General features: G+C 37.9%; 1 protein-coding gene across 1 annotated transcript in view; it reads right to left on the bottom strand.

Annotated features, from left to right (window-relative positions):
• Positions 1-26,407, bottom strand: part of MYO1E (myosin IE) — a 416,633-nt gene that overhangs the window by 177,563 nt on the left and 212,663 nt on the right. The window contains exons 7-12 of the mRNA XM_053717534.1: positions 25,688-25,819; positions 23,119-23,253; positions 21,753-21,885; positions 5,602-5,798; positions 4,668-4,748; positions 4,506-4,592 (exon numbers count right to left, since the gene is read on the bottom strand). Of these exons, the coding sequence (XP_053573509.1) occupies positions 4,506-4,592; positions 4,668-4,748; positions 5,602-5,798; positions 21,753-21,885; positions 23,119-23,253; positions 25,688-25,819 (765 nt within the window). The remainder of the gene's footprint in view (positions 1-4,505; positions 4,593-4,667; positions 4,749-5,601; positions 5,799-21,752; positions 21,886-23,118; positions 23,254-25,687; positions 25,820-26,407) is intronic.

The raw sequence follows: 26,407 nt of genomic DNA on the forward strand, positions 1-26,407 counted from the left end.
ACAATGTATGTGAAAAATAACACAAAAAAATGAATGCCCAATAGTTTGACAAAGACTAGTGGTAGAATTAGTGTATGGAAAGTGTTAAAATACCAGCATTTGAAATACCCTAGGATGTCTACTTTTCAAAAATATATGGTTTTATGGGGGTAAATTACATTGGCCGGCTTCAGAAATGTCTTAAATAGAACATGGGTGCATGGGATGTGAAAATGGGAAGTGTAAAAAATGGAATGCGCTTCCTAAAAATAAGGCCTTCTAGCCCCCAAAGAACCCAACACACCTATATATGGGTGGTATCACTGTACTCAGGAGATGTTGTTGAACACATATTGAGGTGTTTTTTGGCAGTAACACATAACAGGAACTGAGAATCCATGCCTAAAGTACAATGTGTGTGAAAAATAACACAAAAAAATGACTACCCAAAAGTTTGACAAAGACTGGTGGTTAAATAAGTTCATGGAAAGTGTGAAAATACCAGCATTTCAAATACCCTAGGGGGTCTACTTCTCAAAAATATATGGTTTTATGGGGGTAAATTTCATTGGCCGGCTTCAGAAATGTCCCAAATAGGACATGGGTGCATGATGACCGATGTGAAAATTCCAAGTTGAAAAACTGGAATGCGCTTGCTAAAAATAAGGCCTTCTAGCCCCCAGAGAACCCAACACACCTATACATGGGTGGTATCACTGTACTCAGGAGATGTTGTTGAACACATATTGAGGTGTTTTTTGGCAGTAACACATAACAGGAACTGAGAATCCATGCCTAAAGTACAATGTGTGTTAAAAATAACACAAAAAAATGACTACCCAAAAGTTTGACAAAGACTGGTGGTTAAATAAGTTCATGGAAAGTGTTAAAATACCAGCATTTGAAATACCCTAGGGGGTCTACTTCTCAAAAATATATGGTTTTATGGGGGTAAATTTCATTGGCCGACTTCAGAAATGTCCCAAATAGGACATGGGTGCATGATGACCGATGTGAAAATTCCAAGTTGAAAAACTGGAATGCGCTTCCTAAAAATAAGGCCTTCTAGCCCCCAGAGAACCCAACACACCTATACATGGGTGGTATCACTGTACTCATGAGATGTTGTTGAACACATATTGAGGTGTTTTTTGGCAGTAACACATAACAGGAACTGAGAATCCATGCCTAAAGTACAATGTGTGTGAAAAATAACACAAAAAAATGACTACCCAAAAGTTTGACAAAGACTGGTGGTTAAATAAGTTCATGGAAAGTGTGAAAATACCAGCATTTCAAATACCCTAGGGGGTCTAATTCTCAAAAATATATGGTTTTATGGGGGTAAATTTCATTGGCCGGCTTCAGAAATGTCCCAAATAGGACATGGGTGCATGATGACCGATGTGAAAATTCCAAGTTGAAAAACTGGAATGCGCTTCCTAAAAATAAGGCCTTCTAGCCCCCAGAGAACCCAACACACCTATATATGGGTGGTATCACTGTACTCAGGAGATGTTGTTGAACACATATTGAGGTGTTTTTTGGCAGTAACACATAACAGGAACTGAGAATCCATGTCTAAACTACAATGTGTGTGAAAAATAACACAAAAAAATGACTACCCAAAAGTTTGACAAAGACTGGTGGTTAAATAAGTTCATGGAAAGTGTTAAAATACCAGCATTTCAAATACCCTAGGGGGTCTACTTCTCAAAAATATATGGTTTTATGGGGGTAAATTTCATTGGCCGACTTCAGAAATGTCCCAAATAGGACATGGGTGCATGATGACCGATGTGAAAATTCCAAGTTGAAAAACTGGAATGCGCTTCCTAAAAATAAGGCCTTCTAGCCCCCAGAGAACCCAACACACCTATACATGGGTGGTATCACTGTACTCATGAGATGTTGTTGAACACATATTGAGGTGTTTTTTGGCAGTAACACATAACAGGAACTGAGAATCCATGCCTAAAGTACAATGTGTGTGAAAAATAACACAAAAAAATGAATACCCAAAAGTTTGACAAAGACTGGTGGTTAAATAAGTTAATGGAAAGTGTTAAAATACCAGCATTTGAAATACCCTAGGGTGTCTACTTTTCTCAAATATATGGTTTGATGGGGGTAAATTCCATTGGCCAGCTTCAGAAATGTCCCAAATAGGACATGGGTGCATGATGACGATGTGAAAATTCCAAGTTGAAAAACTGGAATGCTCTTCCTAAAATTAAGGCCTTTTAGCCCCCAGAGAACCCGACACACCTATACATGGGTGGCATCACTGTACTCAGGAGATGTTGTTGAACACATATTGAGGTGTTTTTTGGCAGTAACACATAACAGGAACTGAGAATCCATGCCTAAAGTACAATGTGTGTGAAAAATAACACAAAAAAATGACTACCCAAAAGTTTGACAAAGACTGGTGGTTGAATTAGTGCATGGAAAGTGTTAAAATACCAGCATTTGAAATACCCTAGGGTGTCTACTTTTCAAAAATATATGGTTTGATGGGGGTAAATTCCATTGGCCAGCTTCAGAAATGTCCCAAATAGGACATGGGTGCATGATGACCGATGTGAAAATTCCAAGTTGAAAAACTGGAATGCGCTTCCTAAAATTAAGGCTTTTTAGCCCCCAGAGAACCCGACACACCTATACATGGATGGTATCACTATACTCAGGAGATGTTGTTGAACACATATTGAGGTGTTTTTTGGCAAATAGGACATGGGTGCATGATGACCGATGTGAAAATTCCAAGTTGAAAAACTGGAATGCGCTCTCTAAAAATAAGAGCTTTTAGCCCCCCGAGAACCCGACACACCTATACATGGGTGGTATCACTGTACCCAGGAGATGCTGCTGAAGACATATTAGGGTGTTATTTGGCAGTAACCCTTAATATTATCAGTAAATGTATTCTTAAATTGCTATTTTGTAAAAAAATCAAATTATTTTTTTTCCCCCCCTAACTTTGGCATAGATTGGTGGTAAAATGGTTGCATGAAAAAAGTCAAAATACCCCAAGTTTAATACCTTAGGTTGTCTTCTTTTAAAAAATATATACATTTGAAGGGTTATTCAGGGATTCCTGACAGATATTGGTGTTACAATGTAACTATCGCCAATTTTGAAAAAACATGGTTTTGAAATAGCAAAGTGCTACTTGTACTTATTGCCCTATAACTTACAAAAAAAGCAAAGAACATGTAAACATTGGGTATTTATAAACTCAGGACAAAATTTAGAAACTGTTTAGCATTGGTATTTTATGGTGGTTGTAGATGTGTAAGAGATTTTGGGGCTCAAAGTTAGAAAAAGTGCATTTTTTTTCATTTTTTCCTCATATTTTATATTTTTTTTTATAGTAAATTATAAGATATGATGAAAATAATCATATCTTTAGAAAGTCCATTTAATGGCGAGAAAAACAGTATATAATATGTGTGGGTACGGTAAATGAGTAAGAGGAAAATTACAGTTAAACACAAACATCGCAGAAATGCAAAAATAGCCTTGGTCCCAGATGGTCAACAAATTGAAAAGTGGTCTGGTCACTAAGGGGTTAATTAAACTTAAAAATGTATGTTCACCTAAACTTTACAAGTGATTTGCAGTAAATGAAATGCTTTGGGCAGCAAAATAAAATCTAAAGGAGCTAAATGACAGTTGAACACAACAGGAAAACATAGTCAGAAACACTGATATATTGCAGAGACATTGTAGCTGGAATTGAAATCTACATCAGTACTGATTAGATACTGTAGATGTGACTACAGAGGTTATTTATAACAAAAACAGCACTAGCCTTTTACTAAACAGCATTTTGGTTAATAAAACTTTGCAATAATGCTTCTAGACAGAAATTAAATGCACAGACTTGAATTTTTATTTTGACTAGACTGTCTCTTGGACTCCAACACCTATGGCAGTGCAACATAAACACAATCAAACAAATGCCAAAGAGGGATATAACCTCAGTACAGTGTAACTATTGGGCTGGTATATATAGTAAAGTACAGTAGGATAGACAGGCCCAATAAAATCATCCAGCATTTTATTGATCAAATACCTAATTATCCTCAGTATTGTCTGCTCCCTACTAGATTCAGAAAGAGGGTAGCCAGGAAATTGATGGGGGACCCTCAAGCAGTTAATCACAATTCCTAGTTATCTAGTAGTAACCCCAAGAAATACTCTCATGATGACCTGCATGATAAGATGAACGGACTGGCTGATGAAGACTGGCCCTTTGGAGTTCAAAAAATCAAATGTGCAGCTAGTTTTACCTTATTATAAACAATGATAGGAAAGAGATGTTTTTATGTAGGATTCAATAAGAAATAACTTCTAAGATAATTTATATTTCTTCCCCGAAATCAAGAGATAGTATATAACTTTTTTGTTCTGAGTATGCCACTACAATCGTGTTAAGAGAAAGTATTTTTGTCATCTCAGACATTTGAATGTGAATTAATTCTGATGCATATTTAAATAAATTCATTATGAACATTTACCTGTTCTGCTTTTAAGGTGAGCTCTATAAATATTTGTTGCAGCTTCTCATTCACAAAGTTGATGCAAAACTGCTCAAAACCATTTTTCTGCAAGCAATAAGAGAGAAATTAATACCTTACAAATTCATAATAAAATGCAACAAGATAATTTGATTAACTTACCTGAAATATTTCAAAGCCATAGATATCCAAAACCCCAATGTTATATTCTTCAGGATCTTTCTCCATAGCTTTATTGATTGACTAAAAATAAATATTGCAGAATACAATTATTATTATTATTATTTCTTCTATATAAAGCTACACATACATTCTGTATATTTCTATACATCTATCTAAAGGGATAAAATAAATATTAAAAGGGATATAAAACCCTTTTTTTTTTTTCTTTTTTGATTCAGATAGAGCATGCAATTTTTAAATAACTTTCCAATTTACTTCTACTATCAAATTTGCTTAATTCTCTTAGGTCTTTGTTGAAGGAGCAGCAATGCATTACTGGGAGCTAGCTAAACACATCGGGTAAGCCAATCAGCATCTAGCCTAGTTCACAGTAGTGCATTCCTGCTCCTGAACACTATGCTTTTCAACTGAGGATAACAGGAGAAAGAAGTCAATTTGATAATAGGAGTAAATTGGAAAGTTGATTAAAATTGTATGCTCTATCTGAATCATGAAAGAACATTTTTGAGTTTCATGTCTCCTTAAGCATAATAATATCATTTTGATTGCTGATCATTGCATAATCTAATGTCCCCTTAACATTCACTCTACGGAAATTTTCAATGGCAAAATAATTGTCATGGATACATTATACCATTTGAATGTCAATATGGCATTGCCTGCATTTAACAACTATAGGCATACAACTTGATTCACAAAACAACAGAGACAACTATAAATGTTTAAACAAACTCTCTTTTCAGCTTATTTACAGTATTTATGTGCATCATTATTGGTTTATAAAGCACCTACAAGTTATGCAATATTGTCCCATCATGGAAGTGGAAACATACAGACATAAAAAGAACAACTAAAATTGATTTGGTGCAATGAATATAAAGGGAAGTATCCCAAGCCATTTGTTCTTACTTACATCCACCAAGTAATCAAACACACGAGAATGGAGTGCCTTGGCCAGAGCATCCCTTGTGTAGCAAGCTTGTTCCACATTCAGCGTTACATCGATAGACTCGGATTTACCTCCCCACTTGCTATCCATCTGCCTGCTGGTTAGCTTGTCCTTAAGGCGATCACTATTTATTCCCAAAAGAAAACTGGGAAAAGCTAAAACTGTAGAAAAGAAGAATATACAAGTGAGTTACTTCAGGGAACATCTTCTCCAATAAGCAGATGAATAAAATGCCACAGATAAAATGATTAAAATCTACCTTTTTTGTTGCAAAATCAGTACAGTGTTCATATTATAAAGTCATAAATAAAGCTTAAAAGGAAATTTAAATGTAATGATTCAGATAGAGCAATTTTAAACAGATTTCCAATTTACATATATTATGTTTTGTTCTCTAGGTATCCTGTGTTGAAAAGCATAACAACAAGGTAGGCTCAGAAGCCGCAATGCACTACTGGGAGCTAACTGATGATTGGTGGCTGTAAATATATGCCTCATGTCATTGGCTCACCTGGTGTATTTAGCTAGCTCCCAGTAAAGCTTTGTTGCTCCTTAAAAAGCATACCTAGGTATGCTTAGGAGCTAGCTGAAAACATCAATTGAGCCAATGACAAGAATCACATATGTGCAGTTGGTTCCCAGTAGTTCATTGCTGCTCCTAAGCCTACCTGGGTATGCCTTTAAACAAAGGATACCAGGAGAAAGTAAATTGGAAAGTTTTAAAATGACATTTTTTTTTTTTTTTATATCCCTTTAATGATCCCTTTTTTAATTTTTCATTATTCAAAATTACACAAAAAGTGTTGCTGGACCTTAAAAAAAAATCAGAGAAAAAAAACAAGAAACAGGGAAATTTTTACAAAACAATATTTCAGAATGCTGGAAAGCATTAAACACATATGTCTGAAACCAGATGGAGATCTCATTTACAGCTTGACATATTTGCCTACAAATCCTTGTGTTTTAGTTAATATGCATCATTAATAAAATAAACAGTGCAGTTAGAAATATCAGTTTCACTGCATTGTTATTTCAATCAATCAGTCAATGGTAATTATTTTGCCCATAAATTTTTTTTTTTAAATAACATTAAAAAAATATGATAATGATAAAAATAAGGCTTAAAGGGACATGAAACCCAACATTTTTATTTTGTGATTTGTTAAAGAACTTTCCAACTTCTATTATTGAATTTGCTTAGTTCTCTTGGTATCCTTTGCTGAAAAGGATACCTAGGTAGGCTCAGGTGCTGGGAGCTAGCTTCTGATTGGTGGCTGCACATATGTCTATTGTGATTGACTTACTGATTATGTTTCAATATCTCCCAGTAGTGCATTTCTGCTTCTTTAATAAAGGATACCAAGAGAACAAAGCAAAATTGATAATACAAGTAAATTGGAAAGTTTAAAAAATGTATCCTCTATCTGAATCCTAAAAGAAATGTTTGAGTTTTATGTCTCTTTTACAGACATTAAACACCAAGGGCCAGATTACAAGTTGAGTGCAAAATATCGCTTCTGCAAAAGTGATATTTGCGCTCAACTTTGTAATACCTGCACATGCTAATGTGGTGCAATACTTCCATAGGCTCCAATGGGAGCCTCGTTCTCATGCCGTGAGACACTGCAGGAGAACTAGCGCAGCGATGGGCAGTAAATATAAATATGATTATATTACATATATATGTATGTGTTAATATGAGTATATAGACATATTAAGCATATATATATATATATATATATTTACAGGGAACACACAGTTCCCATAAAACACAATGTAAAGCACTTTTCAGTGCCGTGTTTTTTTCTAACACACCACACCTGCCAACTTTAGACCAAACTTTTTTTAATAAAAAGCTAAACAATACTTTATTTTGGGGGCAACTGGGGAATTTAAAAAAAAATGATTCAGAGGTCTGACCACTTGTAATGGCTGGTTATTTATCGCACGCCTGCAAACTTCGAATTTGCTCGTTTGTGGGTGTGCAACAAATTAGCGCTCCACTTGTAATCTAGCCCTAAATACAATTCATGTACCTCTATCCATTTATGGGTGCTGCAATTTTGAAACCTAGGTAACACTGCAGGTATCTGAGGGAGAGTTGCTGCACGTGTGGTAACAGGTCAGCAATGGGATGCAGTAAAAGCTAGATTTCAACATGGCAGCACCCATGACTAGAGGGGGAGGGAAAAACCTCATTAGTATGTTTATAAAATGTATATAGGTGAATATTACAAGTGGAGTGCAATCGCTACTAAAAGATTGCATAGCAAAGTGAGACTGCATGAAAGCCGTTGGTATAGTGGGGTTGCATAAATGCTGTAGGTATAGTGAGATCCAGTTTGCATAAACAACTGCAGGGAGAACGTATTATTATTATTATTATTATCGGTTATTTGTAGAGCGCCAACAGATTCCGCAGCGCTAACTGATCTTATTATCATATTATATAAACACAAAGGCTTCCTTATCCCTGCCTGGCTTTGCATCATCACGAGCAAGGGCTGTCAACCTCCCGGGTTGGTAAAGTCTGGGCAGATTGAGATACGCCACATTACAGGTGGGAAAGTGAGTTAAGAAGCCTGATGACCACTGAATCTCAACTCTTGGCTGCAAGTTCGCTCATGGGAGCCTGCAGACGAACCTTTGATAAATCTTGCTCTTAATGTGAAATAAGTGAATTAGAATATATGAATTTTAAATAACTTTTATATTTTCTCCATTGTAATTGGAATACTCAAAAAGAAAGTCGCACATTTTTTATATATGTTTTAAGAATAAAATTGCAGAACATATTGTATACGGTAATATTCAGCTTAAACTGTAACAAAGATCCGTACATAAGCAACACATCCTGTTAATGAAAACCTCTGTTGGTATTGTCAGCTACAGAAATCTAAAATCTGCTATTGCTTTAACTTTGCTTTTTTAAAACAAATCTGTTTCTTAGTCCAAAACAACATGTGCTTGACCCACTGACCAAGACTGCCAGATGTTTGTGTCAAGCACAGACAGCAAAGATCGAACACCAGGCGTCAACAACAGAACGCTGCAGCAATTACACAATCAGTACAGAGACACAATAACTACAGACAAAATGAGCAAAAAATACACTTACTTCCTAGTCTTGTTTATTGCAGCAGAACATAATGTTGTATTAATGGATCACTTTCAGCAAAGAAAATAAACCTTTAAAGGGATATGAAACCCAAACATTTTCTTCGATTTAGGTATAACATAAAATTTCCAGTTTACTTCTATTATCAAATTTGTTTCATTCTCTTGGTATCATTTGTTGAAGGAACAGCAATGCACTACTGGTTTCTAAATGAACACACGGGTGAGCCAATTACAATCGGTATATATATGCAACCACCAATCAGCTGCTAGAACCTAGGTTCTTTGCTGCTCCTGAGCTTGCCTAGATACACCTTTCAGCAAAGGATAACAAGAGAAGGAAACAAATTAAATAATGGAAGTAAATTGGAAAGTTGTTTAAAATTGTATTCTCTATCTGAATCATGAATGTCTAATTATGAATTTACTGTCCCTTTAACTTTTTAAAAATCATTATTTGCATTGTATATACATGATCTGCCATTCACTAATTAAAATTAAATGCCATGCTTTTGGGAGTAATAACATTTACAAAAAGACTTATTTTTAAAATACAAACTTTATTTATTCTTCTTTAATATTTTATAATACACATATAAGAAAGATTATTCTTCTTTAATATTTTATAATGCACATGTATATAATATCCACTTACTGTTTGACTCATGTGGACCACCTAGACTTTATACCCAAATGTATAAATATTATGAATTAACAAGCATGTTGCTACTTATACAGCACATAAATGAATAATATAATCAGATGAGAAACTGTATGGTAAACACCAAAATATAAGATGTGACTCCCTGGTAAATAAAGTTTATTATCTGAATCTTGGTATTGATATTTTAGCAACTTTGGGCGCGATCCGATATAGATCGCAGTTTGCGGCGCAAGCGAGGGAACCGGCGTCGCCCGCAGTTTCAGCTCGCAACTCGAGCTATCCCATATAAGTCGCCGTCAGATGCTAACGTGCCGTAAGTCTGACAAACCAGCGATGTCCAGAAATCTGCGTAAGTACAAATTTCTGGCGTCGCCAGTGACTTGCGGCACGTTAGAAACTGCCGGCGCCTATAAAACCTGACTAAAGTCTAAAACACCCGCACTGTCTAACACGCCTCCCTAACATAGCCCGACAAGTCTAACACGCCTCCCTAACATAGCCCGCACTGTCTAACCCTCTATCCGCTATCCCCCATCACTATCCTAACAATAAAAAAGCTATTAACCCCTAAACTGCCGCTCCCGTACCCCGCCGCCAGCTATATTATATCTATAACCCCCTAAAGTGAGCCCCTAACACCGCCGCCATCTATATTAAAATTATTAACCCCCAATGTAAGCCCCTTACACCGCCGCCATCTCTATTAAAATGATTAACCCCTAATTTAATCTACCTACCCCGCCGCCAGCTATATTATCTATGTTAACCCTAAGTATATTATAGTTAATATAGGTATTACATTATATATATTAACTATATTAACCCTAATTATATTAGGGTTAATATAGTTAATATAGTTACTATAGTATTTATATTAACTATATTAACTCTATCTAACCCTAACACCCCTAACTAAATTTATATTAAATTAATCTAATTCATTTATAAACTAAAATATTCCTATTTAAATCTAAATACTTACCTATAAAATAAACCCTAAGATAGCTACAATATAATTAATAATTACATTGTAGCTATGTTAGGGTTAATATTTATTTTACAGGTAAATTGTTAATTATTTTAACTAGGTATAATAGCTATTAAATAGTTATTAACTATTTAATATCTACCTAGTTAAAATAATTACCCAATTACCTGTAAAATAAATCCTAACCTAAGTTACAAATACACCTACACTATCAATAAATTAAATAAACTACAAACATCTATCTAAAAATACAATTAAATTAACTAAACTAAATTACAAAAAAAAACAAACACTAAATTACAAAAAATAAAAAAAGATTACAAGATTTTTAAGCTAATTACACCTATTCTAAGCCCCCTAATAAAATAATAAACCCCCAAAATAAAAAAAATTCCCTGCCCTATTCTAAATTAAACAAATTTCAAAGCTCTTTACCTTACCAGCCCTTAAAAGGGCCTTTTGTGGGGCATGCCCCAAAGAATTCAGCTCTTTTGCATACAAATACAATACCCCCCCCCCATTACAACCCACCACCCACATACCCCTATTCTAAAACCACCCAAACCCCCCTTAAAAAAGCCTAACACTACCCCCCTGAAGATCTCCCTACCTTGTCTTCACCACACCGGGCCGAACTCCTGATCCGATCCGGGCGATGTCTTCCTCCAAGCGGCAAAGAAGAATTCTTCCTCCGGCGATGTCTTCCTCCAAGCGGCAAAGAAGAATTCTTCCTCCGGCGACGTCTTCCTCCAAGCGGCAGCAAAGTCTTCATTCTTCCGGCGGCATCTTCAATCTTCTTTCTTCGCTCCGCCGCTGCGGAGCATCCATCCCGGCCGACTACTGAACTTGGAATGAGGTACCTTTAAATGACGTCATCCAAGATGGCGTCCGCCGAATTCCGATTGGCTGATAGGATTATATCAGCCAATCGGAATTAAGTTAAAAAAATCTGATTGGCTGATTGAATCAGCCAATCAGATTCAAGTTCAATCCGATTGGCTGATCCAATCAGCCAATCAGATTGAGCTTGCATTCTATTGGCTGATCGGAACAGCCAATAGAATGCAAGCTCAATCTGATTGGCTGATTGGATCAGCCAATCGGATTGAACTTGAATCTGATTGGCTGATTCAATCAGCCAATCAGATTTTTTAAATTTAATTCCGATTGGCTGATATAATCCTATCAGCCAATCGGAATTCGGCGGACGCCATCTTGGATGACGTCATTTAAAGGTACCTCATTCCAAGTTCAGTAGTCGGCCGGGATGGATGCTCCGCAGCGGCGGAGCGAAGAAAGAAGATTGAAGATGCCGCCGGAAGAATGAAGACTTTGCTGCCGCTTGGAGGAAGACGTCGCCGGAGGAAGAATTCTTCTTTGCCGCTTGGAGGAAGACATCGCCGGAGGAAGAATTCTTCTTTGCCGCTTGGAGGAAGACATCGCCCGGATCGGATCAGGAGTTCGGCCCGGTGTGGTGAAGACAAGGTAGGGAGATCTTCAGGGGGGTAGTGTTAGGCTTTTTTAAGGGGGGTTTGGGTGGTTTTAGAATAGGGGTATGTGGGTGGTGGGTTGTAATGGGGGGGGTATTGTATTTGTATGCAAAAGAGCTGAATTCTTTGGGGCATGCCCCACAAAAGGCCCTTTTAAGGGCTGGTAAGGTACAGAGCTTTGAAATTTGTTTAATTTAGAATAGGGCAGGGAATTTTTTTTATTTTGGGGGTTTATTATTTTATTAGGGGGCTTAGAATAGGTGTAATTAGCTTAAAAATCTTGTAATCTTTTTTTATTTTTTGTAATTTAGTGTTTGTTTTTTTTGTAATTTAGTTTAGTTAATTTAATTGTATTTTTAGATAGATGTTTGTAGTTTATTTAATTTATTGATAGTGTAGGTGTATTTGTAACTTAGGTTAAGATTTATTTTACAGGTAATTGGGTAATTATTTTAACTAGGTAGATATTAAATAGTTAATAACTATTTAATAGCTATTATACCTAGTTAAAATAATTAACAATTTACCTGTAAAATAAATATTAACCCTAACATAGCTACAATGTAATTATTAATTATATTGTAGCTATCTTAGGGTTTATTTTATAGGTAAGTATTTAGATTTAAATAGGAATATTTTAGTTTATAAATGAATTAGATTAATTTAATATAAATTTAGTTAGGGGTGTTAGGGTTAGATAGAGTTAATATAGTTAATATAAATACTATAGTAACTATATTAACTATATTAACCCTAATATAATTAGGGTTAATATAGTTAATATATATAATGTAATACCTATATTAACTATAATATACTTAGGGTTAATATAGATAATATAGCTGGCGGCGGGGTAGGTAGATTAAATAAGGGGTTAATCATTTTAATAGAGATGGCGGCGGTGTAAGAGGCTTACATTAGGGGTTAATAATATTAATATAGCTGGCGGCGGTATAGGGGGATTAGACTAGGGGTTAATAATTTTTATATAGGTGGCGGCGGTGTAAGGGGTCAGATTAGGGGATAGATAAGGTAGATGACAGCGGTGTAAGGGGTTCTAATTAGGGGATAGATAAGGTAGATGGCGGCGGTTTTAGGGGCTCACAGTAGGGGGTTAGTTTATGTAGATGGCGGCGGGGTCCGGGAGCGGCGGTTTAGGGGTTAATAACTTTATTAGGGATTTCGGGGGGGGGGGGGATCGTGGTTGACAGGTAGATAGACATTGCGCATGCGTTAGGTGTTAGGTTTATTTTAGAAGATCGCGGTTGACAGGGAGATAGACATTGCGCATGCGTTAGGTGTTAGGTTTATTTTAGCTGCCAGTTTAGGGAGTTACGGGGCTCCAATAGTCAGCGTAAGGCTTCTTACGGCTGCTTTTTGTGGCGAGGTGAAAATGGAGTAAGTTTTCTCCATTTTCGCCACGTAAGTCCTTACGCTGCATATTGGATACCAAACTGCGCGGGTTTGGTATACCTGCCTATAGCCCAAAAAACTACGGGCGACGGCAGAAATATACGCGCGTAACTTCTAGGTTACGCCGTATATAGGATACCAAACCCGCGCAAATATTGGCGTCGCCGGCTTTTGCGGGCGATGATTTTTATCGGATGGACCCCTTTATCTGTTGGGGTAACCTAGCAGGTGCATTTTGGAGCTATTCTGTTGACATGCAGAGTAGTTACAGCATTATGACTCTGAGATGATCTTACCAGACTAATTCCATCTAGAAAGCTGCCAAAGTCTTAGAAAAGTGACAGTCAGTGCTAGATCTAGGACTAAAGAAATATTGTATTGCATCTAACAGATATATTTATTTAACCCACCAAAAAAAACATAATTTAACCCACCAATTTTTTATTTATTTATGTCCCTATGGTATAGATGTATACAGGATGCGCTCTTGGCTTCATAATATTGATTAACAGCTAATGTTCATCTGAATGTTAGAAACTGCTCTAATTTTCTTTCATGATTCAGATAGAGCAGATAGTGTAATTCTATTATCATATTTGGTTCATTCTCAAGCTATGAAGATAAGATCAGGAGCAGCAATGCACTACTGAGTGCTAGCTGAGCACATAAAATGAGCCAATGACAAGAGGCATATGTGTGCAGCCACCAATCAACAGCTAGCTCCCAGTAGTGCATTGATGATTTGTTAAGCAAAGTATGTCAAGAGAATGAAGTAAATTGGAAAGTTGGTTAAATTGCATTAATGTTGACTTTACTGTATCCTCAAATTGGTTACTTAACGCATTAAACACTATTTGTAGAGACATTTTCACATACAATTTTTTTTTTCAATGTGACCTCATCTTTCCGAGAATGATAAATCTACAAAAGGCCTAGCAAATGCTTTCTTGATCAGCTGAGTCTTCAACAAAGGTCTTTGACACTAGAGATCAGAACTATTAGATGACTGTATAAACATGAATCCCTTCCCACATAAACTATAATGAGGACATTAGGACAAATGTTCTAAATTCCATATATGTAGAATCCTGAAATGCTTCTTATATTAATCACACTAATGTTTCAGATTCCCTGACTGGGCTGACATAGATGCTTCTTTAAATTTGTTGTGTTTAGATTACATTCCAATCAACAACATAATCTTAAAAATGAATGCAACAGAATAAATTAATTAAATAATCTCAGAGTAATATGTAAAGTAAGTATTTGAACATCCTTAAAGGGACGTTGTATACTAGATTTTTCTTTGCATAAATGTTTTGTAGATGATCAATTTATATAGCCCATCTGGGGTGTTTTTGTAAAAATGTATAGTTTTGCTTACTTTATAAATAACATGGTGCTGATTTTCAGTCTTCTAACCAAACCCCAAAGTTATAAATGTATACTGATGTATACAGACTTTAGATTACTTCTGTTTGTATAATGGGTCATTTCATATGCAAGGGAGGGGGGGGAGGGTCTGCTCTTTATAGTAGTGTCTATTACATGCAGTATATGAAAATCGGTGTATACTGTCCCTTTAATAATTAATTTATCCTTTTCCAAGAAACAACTTTCCAAACTAGTCAGTCAAATCTTTGTCATTTTGATCCATGTTCAAAATATATTGAAATATATATGGAAAACCAACCATACTAAAAGGTGCAATACATATTTAGAATTACTTGAACATTCCTTCAAACTATAGTTTTTAAAATGTAAGTTTTAAGTGCAGATGCCATAGTACAGGCAGATAAGAAAAAAACCTCACAGCATAAAAAACATTGATAAATAGGACAAATGCCAGAATAAGGAGAGCAGCTATACATGCATGTGAAGAGGGAGATAGATAAACCAGGGCAATCTGCTGTTATCTTATATTATCTGCAACAACTTTCTGTTCTGGCATGGTCTCTTTACAAATTCTTCTTCTGCACAAAATGATAGTATTTCTCTACTCTCACCCTAGGAGGTATAAGGGTAAAGTGATGCATGTAATAGACAAAAATAACCTTCTAGTTCAAAGATGTGATAAAATAATATATCCATGTTAAAGTGATGATAAACGTGACATGTTTTTCAATGAGGTCCGGAATCTAAGCAATATTTTAGATGGACTTTAATTGATCACTTCTAATAAAGAGGCGCTGTAACTTACTTTTTCATTCTTATAACCGCACTCCAGCTGCCCACTTCAAAACTCCTATTTTTTGTAAGCTTGAATTTGTTCTCCAATTGGCACCATAGCTACAAACAAGTGCCATATGCCTAGAGCAATGATTGGAGAACAGTTAAAAACCACTAGCTCACAAAATATTAGAATGGCACAGCTAGATAAAAAAGTAAGTTACAGTGCATCTTCATTAGAAGTGACCAATTAAAGTCCATCTAAAATAACTATTAGGTTCCGGACCTGATTCTAAAATATGTCAAGTTTACCATCACTTTAAGTATAACTTGCTACATGATTAGTACTGTCACCATAAAACATTAAAAAAACATAATTTATGCTTACCTGATAAATTTATTTCTCTTGTGGTGTATCCAGTCCACGGATCATCCATTACTTGTGGGATATTCTCCCTCCCAACAGGAAGTTGCAAGAGGATCACCCACAGCAGAGCTGCTATATAGCTCCTCCCCTAACTGCTATATCCAGTCATTCGACCGAAACTAGCCGAGAAAGGAGAAACCATAGGGTGCAGTGGTGACTGTAGTTTAAAATTTAGACCTGCCTTAAAAGGACAGGGCGGGCCGTGGACTGGATACACCACAAGAGAAATAAATTTATCAGGTAAGCATAAATTATGTTTTCTCTTGTTAGGTGTATCCAGTCCACGGATCATCCATTACTTGTGGGATACCAATACCAAAGCTAAAGTACACGGATGAAGGGAGGGACAAGGCAGGTACTTAAACGGAAGGGACCACTGCCTGTAGAACCTTTCTCCCAAAAATAGTCTCCGAAGAAGCAAAAGTATCAAATTTGTAAAATTTTGAAAAGGTATGAAGCGAAGACCAAGTCGGCGCTTTGCAAATCTGTTCAACAGAAGCCTCATTTTTAAAGGCCCAGGTGGAAGCCACAGCTCTAGTAGAATGAGCTGTAATCCTTTCAGGGGGCTGCTGTCCAGCAGTCTCATAGGCTAAGCGTATTACGCTCCGAAGCCAAAAAGAAAGAGAGGTTGCCGAAGCCTTTTGACCTCTCCTCTGTCCAGAGTAAACAACAAACAGGGAAGATGTTTGACGAAAATCTTTAGTCGCTTGTAAGTAAAACTTTAAAGCACGGACTACGTCCAAATTATGTAAAAGACGTTCCTTCTTTGAAGAAGGATTAGGACACAATGATGGAACAACAATCTCTTGATCGATATTCTTGTTGGAAACTACCTTAGGTAAAAACCCAGGTTTTGTACGCAGAACTACTTTATCTGTATGGAAAATCAGATAAGGAGAATCACATTGTAAAGCTGATAACTCAGAGACTCTACAAGCCGAGGAAATAGCAATCAAAAACAGAACTTTCCAAGATAAAAGTTTGATATCAATGGAATGAAGGGGTTCAAACGGAACTCCTTGAAGAACCTTAAGAACCAAGTTTAAGCTCCATGGAGGAGCAACCGGTTTAAACACAGGCTTAATTCTAACCAAAGCCTGACAAAATGCCTGGACGTCTGGAACCTCTGCCAGATGCTTGTGCAAAAGGATAGACAGAGCAGAAATCTGTCCCTTTAAAGAACTAGCTGATAATCCTTTATCCAAACCCTCTTGGAGAAAGGACAATATCCTAGGAATCCTAACCTTACTCCATGAGTAATTCTTGGATTCACACTAATGAAGATATCCATATCTTATGGTAGATTTTCCTGGTTACAGGCTTTCGTGCCTGTATTAAGGTATCAATGACTGACTCGGAGAAGCCACGCCTTGATAAAATCAAGCGTTCAATCTCCAGGCAGTCAGTCTCAGAGAAATTAGATTTGGATGATTGAAAGGACCTTGTAGTAGAAGGTCTTGTCTCAGAGGCAGAGGCCAAGGTGGAAAGGATGACATGTCCACCAGGTCTGCATACCAGGTCCTGCGTGGCCACGCAGGCGCGATTAAGATCACCGATGCTCTCTCCTGTTTGATTTTGGCAATCAGTCGAGGGAGCAGAGGAAATGGTGGAAATACATAAGCCAGGTTGAAGAACCACAGTGCTGCTAGAGCATCTATCAGCGTCGCTTCTGGGTCCCTGGACCTGGATCCGTAACAAGGAAGCTTGGCGTTCTGGCGAGACGCCATGAGATCCAATTCTGGTGTGCCCCAACGATGAACCAATTGAGCAAACACCTCCGGATGGAGTTCCCACTCCCCCGGATGAAAAGTCTGACGACTTAGAAAATCCGCCTCCCAATTCTCTACACCTGGGATATGGATCGCTGATAGATGGCAAGAGTGAGTCTCTGCCCAGCGAATTATCTTGGAGACTTCTAACATCGCTAGGGAGCTCCTGGTCCCCCCTTGATTGTTGATGTAAGTCACAGTCGTGATGTTGTCCGACTGAAATCTGATGAACCTCAGGGTTGCTAACTGAGGCCAAGCTAGAAGAGCAATGAATATTGCTCTTAACTCCAGAATATTTATTGGGAGGAGTTTCTCCTCCTGAGTCCACGATCCCTGAGCCTTCAGGGAATTCCAGACTGCACCCCAACCTAGAAGGCTGGCATCTGTTGTTACAATTGTCCAATCTGGCCTGCGAAAGGTCATACCTTTGGACAGATGGACCCGAGATAGCCACCAGAGAAGAGAATCTCTGGTCTCTTGATCCAGATTTAGCAGAGGGGACAAATCTGTGTAATCCCCATTCCACTGACTGAGCATGCATAATTGCAGCGGTCTGAGATGTAGGCGCGCAAATGGCACTATGTCCATCGCCGCTACCATTAAGCCGATCACTTCCATGCACTGAGCCACCGAAGGGCGCGGAATGTAGTGAAGAACACGGCAGGAATTTAGAAGCTTTGATAACCTGGACTCCATCAGGTAAATTTTCATTTCTACCGAATCTATCAGAGTTCCTAGGAAGGAAACCCTTGTGAGGGGTGATAGAGAACTCTTTCCCTCGTTCACTTTCCACCCATGCGACCTCAGAAATGCCAACACTATGTCCGTATGAGATTTGGCAATTTGGAAGTTTGACGCCTGTATCAGGATGTCGTCTAGATAAGGGGCCACTGCTATGCCCCGTGGTCTTAGGACCGCCAGAAGAGACCCCAGAACCTTTGTAAAAATTCTTGGGGCTGTAGCTAACCCAAAGGGAAGAGCCACAAACTGGTAATGCCTGTCTAGAAAGGCAAACCTTAGGAACCGATGATGATCTTTGTGAATCGGTATGTGAAGGTAAGCATCCTTCAAATCCAATGTGGTCATGTACTGACCCTCCTGGATCATAGGTAGGATTGTCCGAATAGTTTCCATTTTGAACGATGGAACCACAAACAGATTTGAATAAAATCCCTGTCCTTGTTCCATCTGTGGAACTGGATGGATCACTCCCATTATTAGGAGGTCTTGCACGCAGCGTAAGAATGCCTCTTTCTTTATCTGGTTTACAGATAATCTCGAAAGGTGAAATCTCCCTTGTGGGGGGGAAGCTTTGAAGATATCCCTGAGATATGATCTCCAACGCCCAGGGATCCTGAACATCTCTTGCCCACGCCTGGGCGAAGAGAGAAAGTCTGCCCCCTACTAGATCCGTTGCCGGATAGGGGGCCGTTCCTTCATGCTGTCTTAGAGGCAGCAGCAGGCTTTCTGGCCTGCTTGCCTTTGCTCCAGGCCTGGTTAGATATCCAGGCCGGCTTGGATTGCGCAAAAGTTCCCTCTTGTTTTGTAGCAGAGGAAGTTGATGCTGCACCTGCCTTGAAGTTTCGAAAGGCACGAAAATTAGACTGTTTGGCCCTTGATTTGGCCCTGTCCTGAGGAAGGGTATGACCCTTACCTCCAGTAATGTCAGCAATAATTTCCTTCAAACCAGGCCCGAATAGGGTCTGCCCCTTGAAGGGAATGTTAAGTAATTTAGACTTTGAAGTCACGTCAGCTGACCAAGATTTAAGCCATAGCGCCCTACGCGCCTGGATGGCGAATCCAGAATTCTTAGCCGTTAGTTTAGTCAAATGAACAATGGCATCAGAAACAAAAGAATTAGCTAGCTTAAGTGTTCTAAGCTTGTCAAGTATTTCAGTCAATGGAGTAGCTGTCTGAAAGGCCTCTTCCAGAGACTCAAACCAGAACGCCGCAGCAGCAGTGACAGGAGCAATGCATGCAAGGGGCTGCAGGATAAAACCTTGTTGAATAAACATTTTCTTAAGGTAACCTTCTAATTTTTTATCCATTGGATCTGAAAAAGCACAACTGTCCTCGACAGGGATAGTGGTACGCTTTGCTAAAGTAGAAACTGCTCCCTCCACCTTAGGGACCGTCTGCTATAAGTCCCGTGTGGTGGCGTCTATTGGAAACATTTTTCTAAAAATAGGAGGGGGGGAAAACGGCACACCGGGTGTTTCCCACTCCTTAGTAATAATTTCTGTAAACCTTTTAGGTATTGGAAAAACGTCAGTACACACCGGCACCGCGTAGTATTTATCCAGTCTACACAATTTCTCTGGCACTGCAATTGTGTCACAGTCATTCAGAGCAGCTAAAACCTCTCCAAGCAACACCCGGATGTTCTCAAGCTTAAATTTAAAAGTAGACATATCTGAATCAGGTTTCCCCGAGTCAGAGACGTCACCCACAGACTGAAGCTCTTCCTCATCTTCTGCATATTGTGACGCAGTATCAGACATGGGCCTTAAAACATCTGCACGCTCTGTATTACGTCTAACCGTAGAGCTATCGCGCTTTCCTCTGAATTCAGGCAGTCTGGCTAATACCGCTGACAGGGTATTATCCATGATTGCCGCCATGTCCTGCAAAGTAATCGCTATGGGCATCTTTGATGTACTTGGCGCCATTTTAGCATGAGTCCCTTGAGCGGGAGTCAAAGGGTCCGACACGTGGGGAGAGTTAGTCGGCATAACTTCCCCCTCGTCAGAATCCTCTGGTTATAATTCTTTTAAAGATAACAGCTGATCTTTATTGTTTAAAGTGAAATCAATACATTTAGTACACATTCTCCTATGGGGTTCCACCATGGCTTTTAAACATAATGAACAAGGAGTTTCATCTATGTTAGACATGTTTATACAGACTAGCAATGAGACTAGCAAGCTTGGAAAACACTTTAAATCAAGTTAACAAGCAATATAAAAAAACGTTACTGTGCCTTTAAGAGAAACAAATTTTGCCAAAATTTGAAATAACAGTGAAAAAAGGCAGTTAAACTAACAAAATTTTTACAGTGTATGTAACAAGTTAGCAGAGCATTGCACCCACTTGCAAATGGATGATTAACCCCTTAATACAAAAAAACAGATTAACAAAACGAAAAATATGTTTTTTAAACAGTCATAACAACTGCCACAGCTCCTACTTTTGAAGCCTTTTGAGCCCTTCAGAGATGTCCTATAGCATGCAGGGGACTGCTGAGGGAAGCTGAATGTCACAGTTTGTAATTTTAACTGCACCAACTGTAACTTTTATACTATAACAGTGGAAAGCCTCAGGAAACTGTTTCTAGGCAAAAATAAAGCCAGCCATGTGGAAAAAACTAGGCCCCAATAAGTTTTATCACCAAAGCATATATAAAAACGATTAAACATGCCAGCAAACGTTTTATATTGCATATGTATATACCTATGATAGCAAGCCTGATACTAGTCGCTATTAAATCACTGTATTTAGGCTTTAACTTACATTAATCCGGTATCAGCAGCATTTTCTAGCAAATTCCATCCCTAGAAAAACTTAACTGCACATACCTTATTGCAGGATACCCTGCACCCCATTCTCCCTCTGAAGTTAGCTCACTCCTCAGACATATGCGAGAACGGCAGTGGATCTTAGTTACTTCTGCTAAGATCATAGAAAAACGCAGGCAGATTCTTCTTCTAAATGCTGCTTGAGATAAAATAGTACACTCCGGTACCATTTAAAAACAATAAACTTTTGATTGAAGAAAAAACTAACTATATTTTACCACTTTCCTCTAACTACTTCCAGCTATGTTGAGAGCTTGCAAGAGAATGACTGGGTATGGCAGTTAGGGGAGGAGCTATATAGCAGCTCTGCTGTGGGTGATCCTCTTGCAACTTCCTGTTGGGAAGGAGAATATCCCACAAGTAATGGATGATCCGGGGACTGGATACACCTAACAAGAGAAAAGCTATTTTATTATTGCATAAGAAAAATAGGAACATGTGACAAATATTTGCGAATATCTGATAATAAAATAGCATCATTTTGTACAATTATTGGTACTTACATTCTTCACTTTCAACAGCTGCATAGTTTCCTTTTTCTTTAAAGCTGATGTTTCCCAAGTGTAGAACTCCTGCTACTATTTGCAGGACCATGGCTTGTTCTTCTGCAAAAATTCCAATCACATTCATTGCATGCTGGAAGGAAAGAAAACAGGATTACTCTAATGTTGTAAAAATCATTGTTCTTCAAACATGCTCTAGGGAAGAACTGCATAATTCAACAAGTTCAAAAAAAGGTATGTTGTAAAGGTAAGTACACTGTTTTTCAAGCCCTTGTAACCATTTAGATGATTTTGAGGTGTCCTTATTTTTTGGAAATTGCTGCTTCACAATTACCTGTATTATAAATACTTGCAACTATTATAGAAGCCACCAGTATGTTAACCTAAAGTAAATACTAAAGTTTAGGCACAAGTTTCTTTTTGTTTAATTGTTTGCTCCCTGGTCTTTATTGCCAGTTTGCATAGATACTAAAAGGAAACGGACTGGACTTTATAGAGTACATACCACATTAGAAAAGTGAATATAAATATTTATTTCTTTTATTGTTAAAAATAGGTATCATATCAGACTCAATATTTCATATCTTGGCTTAGTTCTCAAACTCAAATCCTAAAACTAAACTTTTTCAAGTTGTTCTAAGACTTCTGCTATATAATATACTATTTTTATTTTAAAAATATTGGCAAGTGCTGCTTTGGGGGTTGAGCCAAGATATGCAAATTACAGTAAATGTTATTTAATTTCTTTGTATATTGGATGAGCCAAGCAGTCCCTTTGAAGACATTTAGGAAGACAAATTTTAGTTTATCTTGCTATGCAGGTTCTGGATGAGGAGAGACATATACATTACAATATAATGCTAAATAGATAAAAAACTAAACAAAAAAACCCGAAAGATTTTGTGTGATTCCTCTCCATGCCGGTGAGTTTTTGATCATCAGGTTCTCAGTCAGCTTAATAGATATGGTGGCAGATAAAAGGTAAATCTAGACAAAAATCCCCCCACTGCCCAGCCTCCAAATGATAATACAGCAAGCAGTCACATTAGTCCCTTTTAAAAAACATGTATTTGAATATATGCTGTACATGATAGTGTAGTGCATGATATCTAAGTGCATGTATGAAAGCCTGATAGGCTGACTGTGTAAACGTTCAATCTAAGAGCTAAGAGTATCTGTCCATCCTATCTGAAAGATAGGAAGGTGGGGAGTCTTACGCTCAGGGAAAATAATGGCATTTCTGACTTTGGCTTTAGGTCAATCCCCCTTAAAAGGTGGCCAGTCTTTCTTGGTGAGCACTACTATGCATATTTGTTCAATTAATGATCATGTGCAATGTATAAGAAAAACATTACATATACTTTACCAGGGTTTCCTGAAAATCTCTCTTGTCGTTAATATCATCTACTTTGTAAGATCCAGACTGGCTAAGGTAGTTATAGTAATCTATGCTTGTGATTCCAAGGCTATTCTTTTGTTCTTTGGAAGCACCTTCAATTAACTGAACAAGGAAAAAAACAGGAAGTTGCTATCACATTACAAGATTATACATCCTGCATGACATGCACACAAGTAACACACTAAAAACATAACTGCTGAGTTCTGAGATCATCAATTTATTTATTTATTTAGGAAATGTCTAATTTTAGAGATGTTTTTAAGGTGGAAGCGTCAGGCTTTAGCCAAGGACTGAATGTGAGGAGTGAAAGAAAGGTCTGAGTCAAGTGTGACCCCAAGACATTGGGCATGCGGGGTAGGGGTAATGATGGAGTTGTCAACAGTTATAGAGAAATGGAGGGTGGAGATTTTGGAAGAAGGGGGAAAAATAAGGAGCTCAGTTTTGGAGAGATTTAGCTTAAGGTAGTGAGAGGACATCCAAGATGAGATATGAGAAAGACAGTTAGTGACACAGGTTTGCAAGGAAGGATATAGGTCTGGTGCAGAGAGGTAGCTTTGGGTGTCATCGGCATACAAATTATATTGAAACCCATGGGACTTTATTAAGGAACCTAATAATGACGTGTAGATGTAAAAGAGAAGGGGACAGAGGACAGAACCTTGAGGTACCCGAACAGAAAGTGGTAACGAGGCAGAGGATGCTCCAGAAAAGGCTACACTAAAGGTACGGTTAGATAGATAGGAAGAGAACCACAAGAGAGCTGTGTTGCAGATATCGAAGGATTGGAGGGTTTGGAGCAAAAGCGGGTGGTCGACATTATCAAAGGCTGCAGACAGATCAAGGAGGATAATCGGAGAGAAGTGGCATTTGTATTTTGCTGTAAGTAGGTTGTTTGTAATCTTAACAATTGCTGTCTCTGTGGAGTGAAGGGGGTGAAATCCAGATTGCAGTGGGTCAAGGCAGGAGTTTAGTGTAAGGAAGTGGGATAGACGTGCATATACTAGCTTTTCAAGGAGCTTTGAGGCAAGAGGGAGTAGGGAAATAGGGCAGTAGTTGGATGGGGAGGTTGGATCGAGAGGTTTTTTTGAGGATAGGTGTGACCAGTGCATGTTTTAGAGATGAGGTAAACATACCAGTGCTGAGGGAGAGGTTGAATATGTGTGTGAGTGTAGGGGTAAGGAAGAGAGGGAGAAGAGAGGGAGAAGAGAGGGAGGGGAATAGCTGTGAGGGGATAAGGTTGAGGGGACAGGTAGTGAGGTAAGAGGACAGTATAAGGGCAGAAACTTCTTCCTAACAGGGACAAAAGAGCTACATTTATGGCTATGGGTTTTGGATGATTGTTAGCTTTTAAGGGGGTGGGAGATTGGTAATATGTTAAGAGCTAATTTCATTTCTGATGGAGTCAATTTTGTTATTGAAGTGGCTGGCAAAATCTTGAGCTAAGTGAGAAGTTGTGTTAGGAGATGGGGGTGGGCGGAGAAGAGTATTGAATGTGGAGAACAAACGTTTTGGGTTAGAGGAAAGAGTAGAGATGAGAGTAGAGAAGTATTGTTGCTTATAAAGATTAAGGGCAGAATAGTAGGAGTTCAAGATGAACTTGTAGTGAATAAAGTCAGCTGAACTCCGAGATTTTCTCCAGTGTCGCTCAGCAGTACGGGAACATCTGCGTAGGTACCATGTCGGAGGAGTGTGCCAGGGCTGAGTGTGTGATTTCTGAGCTATGGTAGGTGGGGACAGATTGTCAAGGACTGATGTAAGGGTGGAGTTATAGTGGCAGATAGATTGGTCTGGGCAGGAAAAGAAAGGGATGGAAGAGAGGAGAGGTTCGAGAGAGCTAGCGAGCTGTTGCTGATCTAATGACTTAATGCTTCTGTGAAGTTTGGTGTGAGGGGTAGAGGGAGTTGTAGGGAGGGATGTGATCTTGCAAGTGAGGAGATGATGGTCAGAAAGAGGAAAAGGGAAGTTTGTGAAATATGAGATCACCGATAGATGAAAATCAGATTGAGGGAGTGGCCATCTTTGTGATTGGGAGAGTCCATTGTGACAGGCCAAAAGAGGAGGTGAGTTGCAGAAGCTGTTTTGCAAAGGAGGCAGTGGGATTGTCAAGAGGGATGTTGAAGTCACCAAGAATGAGGGCAGGGGTGTCTAAAAATTGAGTTGAGGAGCCAGAGGGGTGGTATATGACTGCAACACATATAGAGAGGAAAGAGAATAAGCAAATCATGTTACTTCAAATGAAGAAAATGTGAGGCATACATACATACATGCCAAGTGAAAAATATTACCCAAACAAATGAAGAATACACATATGGGGCTGTGCAATGACATTTTCTACCTGAGTTTATGTATGTAAAGTATACTATCTAGGCACTGCAATGCAATATACATATAAACACATCTTATAACTTGTAAATATCCTTACATTTAGATCATAGGTTAATACCTAAAAGAGATTGTTATATTTTTTCTTATGAATATAATAATTTCTATGGTATTTGGAAAATGCTTTATTGATCATATATACATTTATTGATACCTGGTAAAAAATGTGAAAGCTTCGCTCCCCTGGGTTTCTCATCACTACTCTGGATTTTTCCAGCAGAAAGTTTGAGATCTTTCCCCCATCTGGCTCTCCACCTGGGCTGAACTGGATTTCAAAATATTTCCCCTGGTTAAGGAGAGTTGGAAAAGGTATATATTAAAATGTGTCTAAGATGATTTTTTCTTTCTTTACAAGTCTTATGCTGTATACAGTGTTTGCAGTGTTTTCAAATTCAAGACTATTCAAACCCATTCCAATACATAAGAAAATGTATATGCTAATTTCACATATTAAAAAAAGATTAATTCCTGCTCTAATGAAGTTAAAAACATTGCTCAAATTTTAAACTAGAGAACTAACACACAACTAAAATACATTCAATAGAATTTTCATTAACAATGGCAATTAAGTGTTGTGACATTCAATTAATAATTATACAATAACATCAAATTAATTACATACATGATGAATAAATATCAGTTTTGTGTTGAACTCCTAGATTTTGCTTCTTTGTAGGGGTACATAAACCCCCAGAATAAAAACACAACTTTAAAATACCTGTTTCTTACATATTTTTCGCCCCAGATGAATGTAAGGAAAAACAGATTTTCTGAGACAAATAAATGTGTATTAAGAATCACAAATACAAAGTGAAAAAATATTAAATATAGTAATGAAAGGCAACAAAGTGCACCCAGATACGTCTATCAATAT

This window comes from Bombina bombina, chromosome 6 (genome assembly GCF_027579735.1).
Source record: "Bombina bombina isolate aBomBom1 chromosome 6, aBomBom1.pri, whole genome shotgun sequence".
Lineage (NCBI taxonomy): Eukaryota > Metazoa > Chordata > Amphibia > Anura > Bombinatoridae > Bombina > Bombina bombina.